The sequence below is a fragment of the Protopterus annectens genome, chromosome 13.part0 (assembly GCF_019279795.1).
Source record: "Protopterus annectens isolate FY-2018-M chromosome 13.part0, PAN1.0, whole genome shotgun sequence".
Taxonomy (NCBI): Eukaryota; Metazoa; Chordata; order Ceratodontiformes; family Protopteridae; genus Protopterus; species Protopterus annectens.
The window spans coordinates 797431835-797452464 of NC_056747.1; the positions used below are offsets into that span (position 1 = coordinate 797431835).

Consider the following 20630-nt stretch of genomic DNA (forward strand, 5'->3'; position numbering starts at 1 on the left):
GATCAATATGAAGAACATAGTACAGCTGTCTATGCTGAACTTACTATAACAGTAGATGTTCAAATTATCACTGCTACAGTAGCCGCTCTCTCCCTCCATCCCCCTTGTTTTTTGGGGGGTTTTTTTTGGTATGTTTTCCATGCCAGGATGTGGACATTTATTTTTTTATTGAATCAAACCCACTCAAGCCTCTAACCAGTGGTATACAGTGAAAAACAAGTGAAACAAACCACTGAATCGAAAGGAAAAACACCACTCCAAAAAAGGTTTTAAAACTTTTATCTGTAAAAACACATCCACAAAATGTTGAGCGCTTTCAACCATAACACAATGGTCTTCATCAGAACACTTACTACAAAAAAAGGCACCTTCAAATACTCCCATTGTTATGTCATTAACCAATAAAAAGCTTTAAGCTATTGAACAAACCCTTAAAAAGAAATGCTATACTTGTTTAAAGAAACCTGTACTTGAACCAGAAATCTGCAATATCTATTTACATTTGTCATACTGAAATCTTCTGTTAAGTACTACCTTGTAATTCACATGATTGTTCAACCCAGGCACATTATAACTATTACTTAGTACTTAACACAAGATTTCAGTATGACAAGTGTAAATAGATATTGCAGATTTCTGGTTCAAGTACATGTTTCTTTCTGTGTTTTTACAGATAAAAGTTTTAAAACCTTTTTCGGAGTGGTGTTTTTCATTTGATTCAGTAGTTTGTTTCACTTGACATTTATTTTTTGTTATTCCTAGTCCTGTCTTTTCAGGGTTGAGCCTTCCTTTCTCTGCTGGCAGGAAAGCTCTGAAGGGCTTCTTGCCCAAACTTGTCTTTTAGTCAGCTCAGCTTGAAATGCTTAATCGAAGGACATTACCAATCACATGGTCTTGCCACCACAGAGGCCAGACAAGTCACTTAGGAGAATGACTCCACTATCCCAGCAGAAAAAGTTCTCACTATGGTCTAGGACTACTGCATGATAGTGGCTTTCTAAGTTCCTTTGGGCTTAAAAAGAACATCACCAATGCCCAGTGCGTTCTGGGCATAGTCTTAGTCAGCCATGTCTAACAGATCTTAAGTTCTCCTACCAAGAATGTGTTCTGCTAAGGGACCAAGACATCTGCAGATCTCTTGGCATAGGTCAAACTTCGCTACAGCAAAAAGCCATATAGCTTGGATATTACTTGGAACAGGATTTGGTGTTCTATTCCCACATCTTCCTTGTTCTGAAGCAGATGGGCAGTTTTCATTTTGTTCAGAACTCAGTGACTTTAGTCATTGCACCTGGTGCCTCTAATTTTGGATAAAGACTTCCCATTGCTGCATGGTGCCTGAATGTGTCACTAAAATGCTGGAGTACTTTTTAGTACATTCATTTTCGGGGGTCTGCACAAGAAATTCCTTCAGTCTGCTTTGGGTAAGCATCACTTCCAGTTGAATTTGTTGACATTTAGGCTTTTTTCAGTGCTCACAGTGTTTATAAAAGAGGTGGTTGAAGACTTCCAGGAGAAGAATGACCATGTGTTCACCTTTACCAAACAGATGGATCTTGGTAGTTCCATGTAGAAACCATCTGGAAGTATCCTTTCTGTATGCACTCCTGTGTTTGTAGTCATTGAGGTCACTATAAATTGGAAGACATCCTCTGTGACTCCATATCACAGGACTGCATCTATAGACAAGGGGGTGCATATTCTCCATTACTGGTGTTCTCTCCCCATGGCAAAGGTCTAGGTGGGCATTACCTTGGCCTCCTTGGTGCTCGGATAATGTAGCAATGTAGGGTCTAAGTTTAAGGGCTGCCCTGATCTTCAGTGTGACATTTGCTTGCTTGGATTCAGGTGTTGCTATGTTCTGAGAAGTATCAGTGGTTGCACAGCCACCATGCACTCACACATCTTCTTTTAGTGTCAGACCTATGCTAATGGATCTCAGAAAAGTAATTCCCACCAACCTTCTAGTGCACCTCCCATTTCTACAGCCAAACCCATCAAATATCATTATGACAGATGCTGCACTGGGGAGGGGGCTCATCTCAGCTCCTTCATGGTCTGGGAGATGTGGTCCCACTTGAGAAGGGCTTCATATCAAGTAGCTTCATAAGTCTCAAATCCCTGGAAGAAAAGTTGTACCTGAAGCCCTTACAAATTCAGTCCATCAACTAATTCATAGTGTGGTATCAGATAAAAAAGCAATTGGGCATGTGGTTGTACTTTTGGAAGTAGGTTGTAGACAGAGTTAGCACTCTGACAGTATTTCAGACTTACTCTGCCAAATGAAAGGGATTCTCCATTTGGATAGAGTGACACACAGTACTACCACATTGACCAGATTACAGATCACGTTGACATATCTCAGGCACCATTCATGACTTAGCACTCAGTTATTCCATAGTCTTGAAGCATGTCATTCCCGTGTCATGCCATCATAAATTTGTCGATGGCAGGACTGTGACCCAGCTTTGGCTGGTCAAGCAGTTTCTTAAGAGTGCTAAATCTTCACCCACCTTTGTACAGCCCCTGTCTTCCTGTCCATGGGATCTGAACACCATATCTGATGGGCTTTCTTCTGAGAAAATGCTTTTGTTGGTGGCCATCACCTCTTCTTGCAAAATCTTGGAGCTGTGCAAGGAACCTTACCTTGTCTTTCACAAGAGTCAGCTGATCTACAGACATAACCTAAGTTTCCCCTTAAAATATTTCCAAGTCATCAGTGCATGAGTCCATTTGGCTTCCAGTTTTCCATGTTGGAGCAGAAACTGAGGAGAAAGAATCCAAGATCTACATTGTCACTTTACAAATGAATACATAAGTCTAGGAGAATCAACCAGTTGTTCATCACCTTTGCTTCAAGAAAGAAATGTTTCATAGTTGCCAAACAAACCCTTTACAAGTAGACTGTAAACTGTATTATGATTTTCCATCAGGCACTAAACTGTTTTGTTTAAAAAGTGCTATGGTCAAAGCCACTCCATTAGAGGCATAGCTGCTTCCAGTGCTTGCTTCAAGAATGTATTCATTGCAAACATTTCTGCTAAAGTCATGTAGTCTTTGCTTTACATTTTCATTGAACATTATTGTATCGATCACAGGCCAAGGAGTTGGGGTTCCATTGATATATCTCTGCTTCAGACCTTGGTCTAGTGAATCTCAGTCCTTGGCCTGTTCTCTGTCTCAGCACTGATGAATTTCCATTTGGAATTCATCCCAGCAGTTGACCCATCAGTGATATTCACTGTAAAATTATATTTGTATGCTTTTTAATATCAGTGTGGATGTCAAATTATCATTTCGTGATTTGCAGTAAGTGTGCATTCCAGTGATTGGGGTCAACTGACGGGCTCTTGGGGCTTGCTGTCTTTAAGCAGTTGACACTTACTAACTTAGCATTTGCTAGCACAGGATATGGATGTGCCATCCCGCACAGCATTGTCTGAGAAACAGGCCTGAATTGTGAATGGTGGAAAGAATTAACCCATTTGTTGAAGTTTTGCGGAAGACCCTTCATAAATCAACTGATACAGTAAAAATGTATGTTATTACAAGTACTACCTGTGTCAAAACATGTTAAGCAATTTATATGTTGTAGACCCTGCTTCCTGGCACAGAAAAACATTTTCCTATGGCTCCAATGACAGGCTTCAGGAATGCAAATTGGTCATTAGACAGCTGTCTGTTAAAAGTTGATTGGACATTCTTCCCTTATCCAGGGTGGGGGACTTACAGCTGAATTGATGGTACTCACCTCCAGTGGAAACTGGCAGCTGAAAAGGCTTGTAAGCAAAGCCACTGAACGTCATCTCTAATGCCATTAGTGTGTTCAAAAGCTCACCACCATGGTGGTTTCCTAGCTGACAGGAGAAAAACTGCACTTGGAGGAAACCAGGTACTCAACTGTCCAGATACTCCTTGCTGGTCAAATGGCAGTGGCAACCGCATAGAGTGAAGGGGGGTCCTAGCTTCAATCCCAGACAAGGGCCAGTGTTTTCCTTTCTCAGTGAACTGTTAATTTATTGCATTACAGTACTCCATATGTTCAGTCTTAACCACAGAGAAAAAGCAAAAGACATATGTTTTGACATGGCTTATGCCAAGACCTAAATTCCTGGTCTGTTTTTTGTAAAATGAATCAGCTTGCATTATGCCTGTTTTTATCTAATGATTGTACAGTGTAATCTTTTATGATTTTTTTATGTGTTACAGTTGAAAAGGGTCAATGCAGGAGCAGTTTCTTCACCTGGTTTCAAAATGAAAAAAATAATTAAATAAATAGTCTAAAATCTCTCTTTTCGCAGCTGTTTTCCCAACAATATGTAACACATTTCATTATCACTTCTCATGTGGATGCAGTCATTACAAATATGTATACAAACTGGAAATGGTAAAGGACTGCTTGTGGAAGACTTCCCTGTCTGATATGAGAAGTGCATGAGACAGTGTTGCTACATCTTGTGAATGGGTATACTTTGGTTGTGCAGTACACTGAAGATTATTTTTTTCCCTATGATTTAGCAACATACCTCTCAGCTGTACAGATTTTTGCAGAATGTCCATATTTTTGCTTCATATTTTTTGTGTGTTCCTCCTAAAATCTGTAAATCTGTACTTTTCTGACAAATAGCTGAGGATTGAAGTCATTAAATAATGACAAATAGTTGAGTTTAAGACTCCACATCCTTCAGAAAATTCATGCTAATGCAAAACCTATTATTCTATCAACTTTCTAAGTTTGTAAGAGCAATATTTAACATCTGTCCCTATTTGCCCCCCCCCCCCATCATTTTAGGCTTTGCCAAGATTTTTTGTTCTAAGAGGTTGAGAGGTATGTTTAGCAACTATGGAACTAATTTTAATATTTAGCAGGGGTGAAGGAGGGCTTGCTCCTGTTAATTGGTTTATGTATTCTTCATTACAAGATATATTAGAGAAACATCAAAACATGCTTTTGGCAGAACGGGTCTTTGAAACGTTTCCAAAATACTATGATTCAGTCACTTCATTTTGTATATTAGTACATAATATATCATTCTCTTTGACTATACAACTGATAGCTAAGTTACTACCATATGACAATGTGTAACTAAGTACTGTTTTTGTGCTTTTAGTATGCAAACCATAACTATTCTTTGTATTTGCATCTCAGTATGCAGTAATACTATGCTATTAGTGTTACCTAGATTTATTTTCCCTTACTAAGGCATTCCTTCAGTCTGACCATCACAGACAGGAGTTATATGGTTTTAATGGGTTTATCCTAAAACTGCTAGCATTAGTATTAGTATTAATGTGTCTACATACAAGCTTAATCAAGACTGTGTTGTTAAAAAATAATATGGAGCTGTCATTTTCTAGAAATAGTATATACTACAGGTTTTTCCTGAATTAATATTCTCTAAGCATACAAAACAGAAGGGCTTCAGGAGGCATCTTTTCTCTATTTACAATGAGTTGTGTTTCTAGCTATACTTACATTACCACTCAGCATGCCAGTGGCAGATAATGACTGCACTCACCACCCACAAGTGTCTCATCCTTGATCATTTTTGTGCCTCCTTTTGATTTTGGTGTGGTGTACACTAACAGATGTAGCTTTTTGTTTACTGTTCAGTACGTAATGACTGATGGGCTGCCAATATGGTCTATACACTGACCAGTATCATAACTTTGCACTGCTTTGGCACTATGTACATTTTGTTTGCTACCAAAAAGAATAACTAACTGAATTAAATATATTGATGCGTTGCTTGCATGTATTTCATATACTACCTGCAAATACCATAATTTGAAATAGTGACCATCAACATTTATGTATATAATCTTTACTAGGAATGTTTCTAAGATGAGAATAGAATAAAGGGTTTAATCCTTGACCCCAGATATTATGCCCAGCACATACACATTACTGACTGTTTCATGAGCTGAATCATAGGATAGAGATGCTTTGAAAAATTAAAATGTTACTCTACAGGTAACCATTAGTAAATGTTAGTTCTGAAGAATCTTCAAACTGAGAAAAACATTTTTTTTCTGTAGGCCAAACTGCACTTCATATTGCAATTGAACGGAGGAATATAGAGTTAGTAGAGCTTCTCATCAGCAAAGGTGCCAATGTTCATGCAAAAGCCTGTGGGGAGTTCTTCCAACAGAAAAAAGAAGGCAATGGATTTTATTTTGGTATGTAAACTAAAAATCTGTAACTTCTGCATACAGACATTGAACATATGAACTTCATTCCAAGCTAGAAGCCATGCATTTTTGTGGATAGGCAAGTATTTTGTAGGAAAAGTTGAACTTCAGAATTGTTGCACATGATGACTAAACAGATGATATAAGATATTTTTATAATTTCTTTTCAGTCTGTTCTCAGGCATTGCTGCTACCATATTCTACCCCTGGAAATCCCAGAATTCCACTCTGTTGGTGTCTCCCTGCAAATCAGTTCACAGCATTTTCTACAGCTGCATGTGTTAATAACCCCTTAAACATGTGCAGTGTTTTTATTTCTGTTATTGCATAGCAATCACATCATCCTTTATAGCTGACATATTTTGTTATAAACACAATAACTTTTTGCAGTTGATCCTGCATACAGTGCACACCAGGATATGATAGCTACAGTGTTCAATGGGAGAGGATAGTTTTGGCACTGTTTACTCCATATGATAGAGAATTTAAAATTGATTGTCCATGTCATTTCATAACTAAAAGGATAACTACAAAATCTTCTTGCTGATAAGGTTATCCAGAACTGATAAAAGTAGTGAAAAATGACTCAAAAGAAATTTAAAATGTTTAAAATGGGTTTTCTCTGCTTTTGGAATAAAAAAGGGTTCTTCACTACTTTTGCTCCAGTGTGGCTTGGTTTATTGGTTCTATATTATGTTATCGAATGCTGGTAATGTCGAACACCACAACACTGACACACAAAGGCCGAACTGCAAACACGTCTAACCCCCTAAACCACAAATTTTCAAATCTCGAATCATCATAGTCGGTCAACAGCACCGCGCTACATACTACATACCCAAACATAATAAATAAAACACATACATACACAAACCAAACCCTACTTCTAACACTACACTAAACCTTACATACATTACTATCTATGCACTTACCTTAACCCGCACCCTAATCCTAAGGTCTGTAACTATCGCACACTTACCCTACAGACATATACCCAAACAAAACAAATAATCCACACACATGCAGTTAACAAAACCCTACTTCTAACCCTACACTAAATACTTACATATTACTCTTGCTCTTTACCTTAACCTGCACCCTAACCCTAAGGTCCGTAACTATCGCACACTTACCTTATGGAGCTATACTGTAGATGAGCCAACCATCACACTTCGACATTTTGCGTTTTGTGGTTTTGTACATTTGCCGTTACCGTAGTTCGTGCATTACGTGTCGGTGTTGTGGTGTTCGACATTACCAGCATTCGATAACGTAATATAGACCAGGTTTATTTTATGGTTTAATTAATGATAGAAATGAGAACATGGACATCTCTAGCTAAAAGTTCTTGTGGTAGCTGACACAAAATAACATTAAAGAGTGACAAAAAATGTCAAGGAAAGTGTCAATCAAGAATGGTTTGTTTAACATATTTTAAGCACTTTATGCTTTGCATACTCTATGTTTCTCTCACTGCAACTTCTTTCAGCAACTACAATTTTAATTCAGTGTTAGCACTTCTCTGAATTTTTTCTGCTACTGGTGATCATGCTATTGACAAAAGAATCTCTAGTTCTTTTTCAGGCAAATCTTTATGGTCCTCTAGAAGATATAATTCCCTCAGTATATCTGCTATGTGTAGCTCATTAAATGCCCTTTACCTATATGCAAGCAGTATTTTCTCTTGTAGGATCACGTCTGCTCTGTTATTCTGACTCTAATTTAATTGCAACATAATTGATGTATTCACATAAAAGTATTTTAACAATGGAACTTGTTTGACTAGTTTCTTATCCATTCAAAAATTATTGTCCATAGCTCCATTCCTATGTTACATTTTGCTCACTTTACTTCATTAACCTCATAGCTATCTTAGAAATATTAGATACAAACTTTGCAAGGTACTGTATATCTCATAGAAACATCCATAATGCCTCCTTATCTTCTAACATTTGCATTTCCACAAGTTTGCATCCAATGTCGGTCCCCCTGACAATAGAATAAGAACTATGTATTTCAGATATAATACTTTTATTTTATACTGGATCTTGTTCAACTTAACATTATGCTGTTTTAATTTATTTAGCAGCAGTAGCAATGGTCTTTGATCATGTTGTTCTGAGTGACCCAATAATAATGTCATCAATTATTTTACAACACATATCAAATTTTCAATTACCTAGGCAACAGCATTTTTGGAAAAGACATGTACCATTAAATTAAATGTACATAATTTGGAGAATTTTGTTTTGCCCAGCTTTATCTTCCAGAAATCCTTGATTTGCACCTTATTCTGAAAAGACAGGTTCTGTGTCAGAAGAGTGACCAAAATTAATTAAGCTATATTTCTGTTTACCCTAGCATGTATCCATGTTGTAAATGTTTAGTGAACTGATAATTCATATTCTGCAGAACTGATGATGCTACTACTGGCTTGGGACTCCACAGTCTTCATTAGTAAACACTCCAGTATCTATACATACCTGAGGGGCTGAGGACACTCACAAGGGTGTTAGAAAATAATTGTGCTAATGTTAATTTACACATTATGGGCTCTGATGTTCAACAGAGCCAAACTGGAGAGCGGGTTTAGGCTTTTTATTTTAATGCATATTTCTGGTACAAGGTAATATGGGTCATCAGCTTAATGTCAGCATAAGCAGGTGTGCAACAGATACTGCATGGTCTCAAAGGCAATGTAATATCTAGTCTTACAGTGCTTCTGTTATTCTTTATTCTCAGTACATTCCATCTGTCTGCCTTATCAGTTTTGTCTGCGTGTTTCTGTTATTGCTGGGAAAGATACTGTGAAATTTCCAAGCAGCAGACATGTGTGTTTTCTAATAACAGTGGTTTTATTCAGATAAACCTAAAATTATGCTGACTTCAAATAGAAACCAAAAGGTAGCAGCAAGTGGAAAACCAAACAGGAATGCAGTAGAACAGTTTTTACAATAAGAAGGTAGTTCGGTTCATTGACCACTTCAGCAGCAAGCACAGATTTCAAGGCTGACAGTCTCACATACACTTTATAAATTATATGTGCTCAAAAAAAAAACATTTAACAGAATCACACACAGCAAACAGTCCAAAGTTTCTCTTCAACAGGACTTCCACCACTGGAAACAACAAGCCTTACATGAGTACATGAAATAATGCAAAGTCTCTGTTAAACATTCCAAAATCTCTGTAACTTAAATCCTTTCATAGACAGTTCTCTAGTTAAGCAACTTTGCTTCCCAGCTAACAGGACTATTACTGGCAGTACCAAGCTCCAACCAAAACCCCCATCTTTGAGTTAACTGCTCTGCCATGATGGGATTACAAAATGCTCCACACTCCTCTAGAATCTTTTTTTTTTTTTCAATAATATTTTTTATTGTTTTTCATTTACATATCACAACATTTCACAAGAGTAAACACAGGTATTATGCATTTGGTAAAACATCAGTAAACTTACATCATATTTACACTATTTACATGAATGCTTTCATACAATAGTGATATGTCAAAAGGTAAAACCTTATTTTTCATTGTTATTACCCTTCCTTCAGAATACTATTACATCTTGTTGTGGGTCATAATTGTGTATGTTATCGATGCACTAAGTACTTTTTGCCATAATGCATGTTTTTTTTTTTAGCCTTAAAAAGGCACGGGTGTACAGGTCCTTTCTATTAACTTAGCTAACGGTAGCTTGCTTTAAAGACACCAGTTTCCTATTCCTAGCTTCTCTGTGTTTTTCTGTCATAAAAGTCATATTGCTCTTCTGTCAGATACTTTGGTTAAGTCTGACTACAGCAATGGCTTATTACTTGTCCCTGCCTGTGATTAATCCCCTGCCTGGTAAGCATTTCATCATAGCACTATGTTATACTACTCATACAATACTGATAATTTAACAGATTACTGTGTCATATTAATAGCATATTGACTGATGTTGTGATTTGATCATCATTACCTGCATAGATGGGTCAAGATGTGTGTGTGTGTGTGTGTGTGTGTGTGTGTGTGTGTGTGTGTGTGTGTGTGTGTGTGTGTGTGTGTGTGTGAGTGAGTGCAGGAATTTAACTTAAGCTAAATTATGTAAAGGTTACTACCTGACAAGCCTTTGGAGTATAGGAGTGTCCTAAGCTCAGCTGTACAGCTCTGAGCTTGACCACTCAGATTTTATTAATATTGTCCTAACCCTAAGTGCAACTAGAAGAAGGGGTCAGTAAGTCAGAACTTTCATATCATTAGGTAGCATTATTCAGTAAGAAATGTGAGAGATAAATGGGCTAGGATTAAAAATAATAGGAGGAAGAACACATAGGGCATGACTTGTGCTTTCTTATTTACAATATTATGCTACCTATAGGTACAAAATCCTGTGTTGCCCATTTCCTTTCTTGGATAAAGGGAGGCTTCTTTGTTCACCAGTGACAGTGGGGAGCTTTGAGCAGCCTATCTATCCCTGGAGGAGTGTTCCCAGCACAAGAATCTGGTAGTCTATTGGCTGTTTTGGGCCAATTTGTAGCTCTTTCAAGTCCCCCTGTATAAAACCCGCTTTAGTGTGGCTTTGCACGATTTTGCACATAGCGCGGCATCGGGCAGTGCCTCTTAACTGGGTTTAAACCATTGTCGGCTCCACAAAGTCTGCTCTTCACTTTTTCCCTTAGAACTGATCTAGTTCTCATAATAAACACCCTATTCCCACTCTAAAGCCTGGCACTTACTCACTAAAGCAATTATATAAGTCAGCACTAAAAAATTAAAAGCACTATACCCTCACAAACTCCCCTTGAGTATTTTATTCCCCACTGGCCCTTTTTTTCAATTATAAAGGAATTCCCAATACTATTCTAGCATGTCCAAAGGTCAGTTGTCAATCTCCTCTCCGGTCCAGCTGGTGAATCTGGGAATCTTGAGGCAATGTTACAACTGTCTCATGTACACAGACAACCCTCTCCTCCTCCCAACAAATTCCAGCACATGTGAGAGATGCAACCATATAGCCAAACTGGAGGCTAAGCTCTCTCAACTCAGTACTGGCATAACCAGTCAGGAGGAGAAGGAAACCACACTCACTACAATTCCAGTCTCACATAGACCTACCATGACAGCAAACCAAACACATAAACACACAAAAACATACTCGGAGGCTCTAAATAAAAATCTACCTAAGCAGCAGAGACCTCCAAAGCAGACACCCAAGCAACCGCTACCCCAAAACAAAACACGTGCAACACATAGCTCACAAAGCCAGTGTGCTGAACAGTCACAGCCCTTAAGGCTAAACAACACACCTGATACACTTGTAATAGGTGACTCTATCGTCAGGCACACTGACATCCCGCTCACCAGGCTGAACAAGGAGAAGGTCACGGTGAGCTGCCTGTCGGGTGCTAGGATCCGCCACATAACACAAGCACTCAGGTCACTCCAAGGCAAGTACAAATATGACTCAGTCATTGTCCATGCTGGTGTGAATGACCTGAGACATAACTCCCTGGACTACATGAAAAGAGACATAGAAGAGCTCTCTGAGCATGTAGCCCAGGCCTGTATGACCCTGACCTTGAGTAGCATCTTACCCTCACCAATAATGATGCCACAATATGAAGACAAGATGATCAATTTCAACAATTGGCTTAAGTATTGGTGTCATTCAAAGGGGATCCAATGCCTGTCTGCCTGGGATGACATGCTCGACAAGCCACGATGCTTCGCTAGGGATGGCTTGCACCTGTCACCCCTGGGCTTTCGGATATTGGCAAAGGCTCTTGCTACCCCCATAGTGCCTTTTTTAGGCAAGGCTCAAAACACAAACCCACCTCCATAGGTATCGCAAGGGATAAGAAACTAAGAGTAATGCCACTCAACGCCAGAAGTCTAAATCTCAAGATGCACGCACTCAAAACTCTCCTTAGCATGGAGAACATCAATATCTGTGCAGTAACAGGAACCTGGTTCAAGGCTCCCGAGAGCACCCCAGCACTACCAGGTTATACCTCATACCATGTTTTTCGGCCCCAAAACTTGGACCGAACCACAAAAGGAGGGGGAGTATCAATATTCATCAAAGATACCCACACCTCCAGGTTGGTGGCATAGCACGAAGCATCAGGGACTATCCATGTGCAACTAACAGTGGGTAAAACTGCCTTCCAGTTTATAGCCTGCTACAGACCACCCTCCCAAACCCAGGAACCCCACGTGACCTTCCTGAGAACACTGAAAAATATGAAGTTCTCTCCAAACACCATTATATTGGGCGACTTCAACTACCCAAACATAGACTGGGAGCATTACTCTAGCTCCAACACCCTAGCCCAAAGGTTCCTAGAATTTATAAACTCAAATGCTAACAACTTGTTACCACTCCCACAAGAGGGGAAAACATACTGGACCTGATCATCACCACATGGGGGCTCAATGCTCCAGACCAGAAGTGTATCCCTCACTGGTAAGATCAGACCATAAAGTAATCTCACTGGATATTCACATCCCGACCCCACCCCCTGCCCAGAAAACCACAGTGAAAAACTTCTCTAAAGCAAATTTCACACTCCTCAAAACAGAGGTGGAATCCTTCAAAGCCCCCAGGCCTGTGGAAAATATGGCCCAGACCACAGAATCCTTTATAAATGCATTCTATGAACACCTTCAGGAATGCATGGATTATGCAATCCCAAATAAAACCAAGACCCAATCCTCCAAAGTTAGGCGTCCTGTCTGGTGGACCCCAGCCATAAACAAACTATACAATAGAAGGAGGAAGCTACTACATGATAGAGCAAAATCCCAAAAAGGGAAGGCATCTCTGATCAGTATTAGCAAAAAACTACGGGCACTCATAAAATCGTCTAAGGCCAGCTTCAAGAGAAAAATTGCACAGGACACTAAGGATAATCACAAGGCTTTCTTTAGTTATGTTAGGAACCTGGGTGGGAATTCCCAGATATGCTCAGAATTAGTCCAAAATGACAAAAAATACACTGAACCCACAGACATTGCCAACATCCTAGCTGACAGGTTCAGCGCAAACTTCTCCCCCCCTTCCCCACCAAAAGGGCAAATATCTATCCCAGCAGAGTGCTGCCCCCCTGACATCTCAGATGCTCAGGTAAGAGACGCCCTCTCCAAAGCAAAAAACACAGCATCAATGGGACCAGATGGTGTCCCGGGCTGCGTCCTACATGAACTCCAAGAAGAACTAAACCCAAACATAAAACTACTGTTCAATCTCAGCCTTACTACAGGATATGTACCCAAAGAGTGGCGTACAGCAACAGTGGTCCCTCTCCACAAAGGTGGTGCCTCAATGGATCCTGGAAACTATCACCCCATAAGCTTGACTAGCTTGGTCTGCAAAGCTATGGAAAGGATCACCATGGACCTCATAAATAAAGATATTGGGACCTACAGACACTGGATCCTACCCAGTTCGGCTTTGTTAAGGGCAGATCCTGCCTCTTAAACCTGGTTGATTTCTTTGAAACAGTCACCAAGGCCATTGACGAGGGGAAGGTGGTCCACACAGCCTACCTGGACCTTGCAAAAGCCTTCGATACAATACCCCACTCGGGCATTATAGATAAGCTCACCAGTTTAAATATAAACTCCTATGTCACTAGATGGGTTGCAAACTGGCTCAAGGACAGAACCCACATGGTTAGAATTGCTGGAGCCATGTCAGACTCCAAACCAGTTACAAGTGGTGTCCCACAAGGCTCAGTCCTGGGACCTCTCTTGTTCGGTATATATTTCTCAGAGGTACAGGCTAACACGGAAGGACTGTGGCTGACCAAGTTCACAGATGGCTGCAAACTGGGTGCCATAATAGACTCTCCAGCCAACACAAGCATCCTACAAAAGGGCCTCATAGAAACAGACAACTGGTGCCAGAGCCATGGCCTCAAGCTAAATGCCAAAAAGTGTATAGTCATCCCTTTGGCAAAAACAAAGTGCCCACAAATTACCACATAGGTGGTAATCCATTAAGTATGGAAGAAGTGATTAGGGACCTGGGTACCCAAGTTGATAGCAATCTCTCATTTAACAACCACGTGGCCAAAGTGGTTAGAAAAACATTTTATATAGCCCACCTAATCATGAAGGGATTCACAGCTAGATCAGGGGAGGTCATCGTGCCTCTTTACTCAGCCCTCATCAGGCCCATAATTGAGTACAATGCCCCTTTTGGGATGTACCTTACTAGACACCTGCAGCAACTGGAAAGACCCCAAAAGTACCTCACCAAGAGGATCAAAGGGCTCAAACAGATGCCATATGCTGCCCGGTTAAAGAAACTCCAGCTCTACTCAGTGGCATACCACCTGCTCAGAGGCGATCTGTGCCTGACGTATAAAGCCATGTCCAACCCGGAATTAATGGACATGCTGCACCTCAGAAAATCCAAATCCCATCGAGCTATGCGCTCGAGAGACTTGAACCTCAGCACTGAAATAAATAGGACATGCTGGAGGGACAGATTCATAACCCAGAGGCTCCCTTCACTCCTGAATAAAATCCCAGTCCAGGTTAGGCAGAGTCCCTCATTGACTGTCTTCAAGAGGAATCTTGATGAGTGGATGGGAGATAGTAGGTTTACCCCGGGTATCACTTCTGTGTCACTGTTAGACAGAGGCACGGTATACTAACCTCGAAAAAGGGCATAGCAAAATTCATTTAAAATGGGTAGCGAAAGCCAAACACACTCTGGCTAGGCTTATAAATGCCCTAGGGCAGATAGCCTAGTATGAACCTATGAACCTATGAACAGCAGTAACAATTAACGGTTTTATCAAAGGATGCTGGGTCTTTTAAAATGGTACATGTGTTTCAACAGTATTAATTGAAGTCTGTGCCGCTCCACATTTATTTACAGTATTTGTGCAGGAGAAGTAAAGAGTCTGCATTATCTTGAGTGAAATCCCTACATCTGAACTAGCAGCATGTTCTAAAAATTCACTGAAAGAAGTTGCATATGGGCTACATTTATAAGACATGGATTTTATTTTCAGCAGCTGTATATTTCTGCTGTGAGAAATTAATTACCTCCTGGTTCATCCCTGATTGTGCTCCATATTCAGATAGCGGACGGTCTGAAGATTTTCCCTTAGCTTGTACTTGAACAATATTTTATAAACAAGCAAAAGTACTGAAGTGTCTTCCTCATGTCATCTTCTGGAAGCATATTTGTTGACCTATTTACATTTTGCCGACTGCGTAGGCCATTCTGGACAAGTCCATTTTCAGAAGGGGATGCAAGCGATGATGTTGACAGCAACTACATTATATTAACATTTTACATATACCAACCTGTGCAACGACTGTTCAAATCAAAAATAATAGAAACTATATATATTTGTTCTATATAACTGTGGATGTTACATGGATAATAAAACATTAAGCACATATATTGTATCAGATATTATCATAGTTGTAGAACAGTTCTTCGGAGTATAAACTAACACAGAATCAACACAGAATAACAAAAAAGAAAACTTTTAGTAGTCTTTTAGCAGTGGAATAAGAAATTTGTTTTCATGCAAGATATTTCCCTTATCACAGTGCTTTTACATTAGAAGCCCTGATACTCATATAGTGAAAAATTATTTCCATTTCTTTTTTTTTTCTGTTCTGAATATCATCATTCCAGCAAACTTAGTAAATCACATTGCACATGTGGACTTTTCCATACACATATACACACATACACACACACACACACACACACACACACACACACACACACACACACACACACACACACAGACAAATGCAAAAGTACACATTTATGTAATTTTGCATACTTACAATAGTTCAGCCCAGCATTTAAAGGGCAGAAGCTGATCACAACTGTCATCCTGTTGCCCTGGGTCGGATTCCATTTGATTACTTCAGACTTCTCTTATATACTTTGTGACCCTGAGCAAGTCAAGCAGCATTATGAGGTCCAGGGCCGGTGTTAGCATTTTGGGGGCCCCCAGCAAATGAAAGTTGGGGGCCCCCTAGGCACTTCCAGTATCATTCTGTCAGTGCCACCCCTCCTAAGAAACCTTTTAGTTTGTGCTGCAAAGTTTTAGGAGTAGTACATACAGACAGACCTGTAGCTACAAGCTCTTACATTACAACAGGTCTATATACCACAGTATGTTGATCTGTCTAACAAAGGGACACTTACAGTTACTGGTATTTAGTTGCAACAATGATACATTGCAATAACTCTATGTACAGGTCTGGAATTAAATGAACTGATGACTAGGCCTACCATTTCAACAGCCTCCACCCCCCAGTCCTCTCCTCTGACCCCCCCCGTTTTTTTTGGCTCCCCATACTATGGACATTACTTTTTTCTTCCTTTTCTCACATTTTGCCTTACTCTTAGCTTTTTCAAAAACTCATAATTTTGTATATTCGGCTTTTTTTTTCCCCATTTAAAAAAAAAATAAAAAGCAAAATCCCAAAAGGGAAGGCATCTCTGATCAGTATTAGCAAAAACTACGGGCACTCATAAAATCGTCTAAGGCCAGCTTCAAGAGAAAAATTGCACAGGACACTAAGGATAATCACAAGGCTTTCTTTAGTTATGTTAGGAACCTGGGTGGGAATTCCCAGATATGCTCAGAATTAGTCGAAAATGACAAAAAATACACTGAACCCACAGACATTGCCAACATCCTAGCTGACAGGTTCAGCGCAAACTTCTCCCCTTCCCACCAAAAGGGCAAATATCTATCCCAGCAGAGTGCTGCCCCCCTGACATCTCAGATGCTCAGGTAAGAGACGCCCTCTCCAAAGCAAAAAACACAGCATCAATGGGACCAGACGGTGTCCCGGGCTGCGTCCTACATGAACTCCAAGAAGAACTAAACCCAAACATAAAACTACTGTCCAATCTCAGCCTTACTACAGGATATGTACCCAAAGAGTGGCGTACAGCAACAGTGGTCCATCTCCACAAAGGTGGTGCCTCAATGGATCCTGGAAACTATCACCACATAAGTTAGACTAGCTTGGTCTGCAAAGCTATGGAAAGGATCATCATGGACCTCATAAATAAAGATATTGGGACCTACAGACACTGGATCCTACCCAGTTCGGCTTTGTTAAGGGCAGATCCTGCCTCTTAAACCTGGTTGATTTCTTTGAAACAGTCACCAAGGCCATTGACGAGGGGAAGGTGGTCCACACAGCCTACCTGGACCTTGCAAAAGCCTTCGATACTATACCCCACTCGGGCATTATAGATAAGCTCACCAGTTTAAATATAAACTCCTATGTCACTAGATGGGTTGCAAACTGGCTCAAGGACAGAACCCACATGGTTAGAATTGCTGGAGCCATGTCAGACTCCAAACCAGTTACAAGTGGTATCCCACAAGGCTCAGTCCTGGGACCTCTCTTGTTCAGTATATATTTCTCAGAGGTACAGGCTAACATGGAAGGACTGTGGCTGACCAAGTTCACAGATGGCTGCAAACTGGGTGCCATAATAGACTCTCCAGCTGACACAAGAATCCTACAAAAGGGCCTCATAGAAACAGACAACTGGTGCCAGAGCCATGGCCTCAAGCTAAATGCCAAAAAGTGTATAGTCATCCCCTTTGGCAAAAACAAAGTGCCCACAAATTACCACATAGGTGGTAATCCATTAAGTACGGAAGAAGTGATTAGGGACCTGGGGACCCAAGTTGAAAGCAATCTCTCATTTGACAACCACGTGGCCAAAGTGGTTAGAAAAACATTTTATATAGCCCACCTAATCATGAAGGGATTCACAGCTAGATCAGGGGAGGTCATCGTGCCTCTTTACTCATCCCTCATCAGGCCCATAATTGAGTACAATGCCCCTTTAGGGATGTACCTTACCAGACACCTGCAGCAACTGGAAAGACCCCAAAAGTACCCCACCAAGAGGATCAAAGGGCTCAAACAGATGCCATATGCTGCCCGGTTAAAGAAACTCCAGCTCTACTCAGTGGCATACCGCCTGCTCAGAGGCGATCTGTGCCTGACGTATAAAGCCATGTCAAACCCGGAATTAATGGACATGCTGCACCTCAGAAAATCCAAATCCCATCGAGCTATGCGCTCGAGAGACTTGAACCTCAGCACTGAAATAAATAGGACATGCTGGAGGGACAGATTCATAACCCAGAGGCTCCCTTCACTCCTGAATAAAATCCCAGTCCAGGTTAGGCGGAGTCCATCATTGACTGTCTTCAAGAGGAATCTTGATGAGTGGATGAGAGATAGTAGGTTTACCCAGGGTATCACTTCTGTGTCACTGTTAGACAGAGGCACGGTATACTAACCTCGAAAAAGGGCATAGCAAAATTCATTTAAAATGGGTAGCGAAAGCCAAACACACTCTGGCTAGGCTTATAAATGCCCTAGGGCAGATAGCCTAGTATGAACCTATGAACCTATGAACAGCAGTAACAATTAACGGTTTTATCAAAGGATGCTGGGGCTTTTAAAATGGTACATGTGTTTCAACAGTATTAATTGAAGTCTGTGCCGCTCCACATTTATTTACAGTATTTGTGCAGGAGAAGTAAAGAGTCTGCATTATCTTGAGTGAAATCCCTACATCTGAACTAGCAGCATGTTCTAAAAATTCACTGAAAGAAGTTGCATATGGGCTACATTTATAAGACATGGATTTTATTTTCAGCAACTGTATATTTCTGCTGTGAGAAATTAATTACCTCCTGGTTCATCCCTGATTGTGCTCCATATTCAGATAGCGGACGGTCTGAAGATTTTCCCTTAGCTTGTACTTGAACAATATTCTATAAACAAGCAAAAGTACTGAAGTGTCTTCCTCATGTCATCTTCTGGAAGCATATTTGTTGACCTATTTACATTTTGCCGACTGCGTAGGCCATTCTGAACAAGTCCATTTTCAGAGGGGGATGCAAGCGATGATGTTGACAGCAACTACATTATACTAACATTTTATATATACCAACCTGTGCAACGAGTGTTCAAATCAAAAATAATAGAAACTATATATATTTGTTCTCTATAACTGTGGATGTTACATGGATAATAAAACATTAAGCACATATATTGTATCATAGTTGTAGAACAGTTCTTCGGAGTATAAACTAACACAGAATCAACACAGAATAACAAAAAAGAAAACTTTTAGTAGTCTTTTAGCAGTGGAATAAGAAATTTGTTTTCATGCAAGACATTTCCCTTATCACAGTGCTTTTACATTAGAAGCCCTGATACTCGTATAGTGAAAAATAATTTCCATTTCTTTTTTTTTTCTGTTCTGAATATCATCATTCCGGCAAACTTAGTAAATCACATTGCACATGTGGACTTTTCCATACACATATACACACATACACACACACACACACACACACACACACACACACACACACACACACACACACACACACAGACAAATGCAAAAGTACACATTTATGTAATTTTGCATACTTACAATAGTTCAGCCCAGCATTTAAAGGGCAGAAGCTGATCACAACTGTCATCCTGTTGCCCTGGGTCTGATTCCGTTTGATTCCTTCAGACTTCTCTTATATACTTTGTGACTCTGAGCAAGTCAAGCAGCATTATGAGGTCACACCTGTAAAAATTACATTTGTGCTTTCTGGACTTACCTAGTTAAAAAAATAATAAAATGTTATATTTTGTCCATCACAGTGGTTATACTTTTGAAACAGAAGATTTTCATAATTTCCACTGCTGAAATAATCCTCAGGCTATACGGATTGTGTCTTGCCCACAACCCAACAACCACCCAGATTCCAAAAGCTCTGGCTCCATCCCACACTTCCACCTTAACTGCTGATTGGTCAGCCCTGAGGAGGGGAAATCAGAAGCCATAGTGGATAATCTTTAGTACTTTCTTGTTGCCTCGTAAAAAAACAGCTCAGCAGCTGGCCTTAAGCACCTTTGTGGCAGATAAGTTCCCTTTAGGAACTCTTCCAAACAGAAATTTTAATTAGTATATATATATATATATATATATATATATATATATATATATATATATATATATATATATATATATTACATCAGAGATATAGCTGGCTCACCCAGTGCCATGTGCCAGTCCCTGAACTAGTGGCTTGCTGATGGCTTCAGTAGATTGCTCACAGAGTCTGAAGTACACAAGCTCCATCACATCTTCATTGGAAGAGCAAAAAAAAAAGGAACACAGTCTAAAATACATCATGTCTCTTCCCAGGCACACATCCTTCCTCCCTTCCAGCAACAGCACATTTCTGAAATGCAGGTACAAAAAGAATGAAGGAACGTCACTCAGATTTCACCCTCTAAAAGGTTGCACCTAGGGCAAAAGCCCCTTCTTCCCACTCTTGCTATGCTACTGGATTAGATTAAAGAAAGTATTGTTTTACTTTTATTTTATTTTAGTGGTTCTGTCCCTTTAAGAAACTTGGCAT

The 20630-nt window shown here is 40.0% G+C and overlaps 1 protein-coding gene across 3 annotated transcripts in view; it reads left to right on the forward strand.

Annotated features, from left to right (window-relative positions):
• The window catches only part of TRPV2 (transient receptor potential cation channel subfamily V member 2), a 1022245-nt gene that overhangs the window by 623880 nt on the left and 377735 nt on the right, over positions 1–20630 (forward strand). For all 3 annotated transcript variants that reach the window (XM_044054526.1, XM_044054527.1, XM_044054525.1), the window contains exon 5: positions 6040–6180. In XM_044054526.1, coding sequence (XP_043910461.1) covers positions 6040–6180 — 141 coding nt within the window. The remainder of the gene's footprint in view (positions 1–6039; positions 6181–20630) is intronic.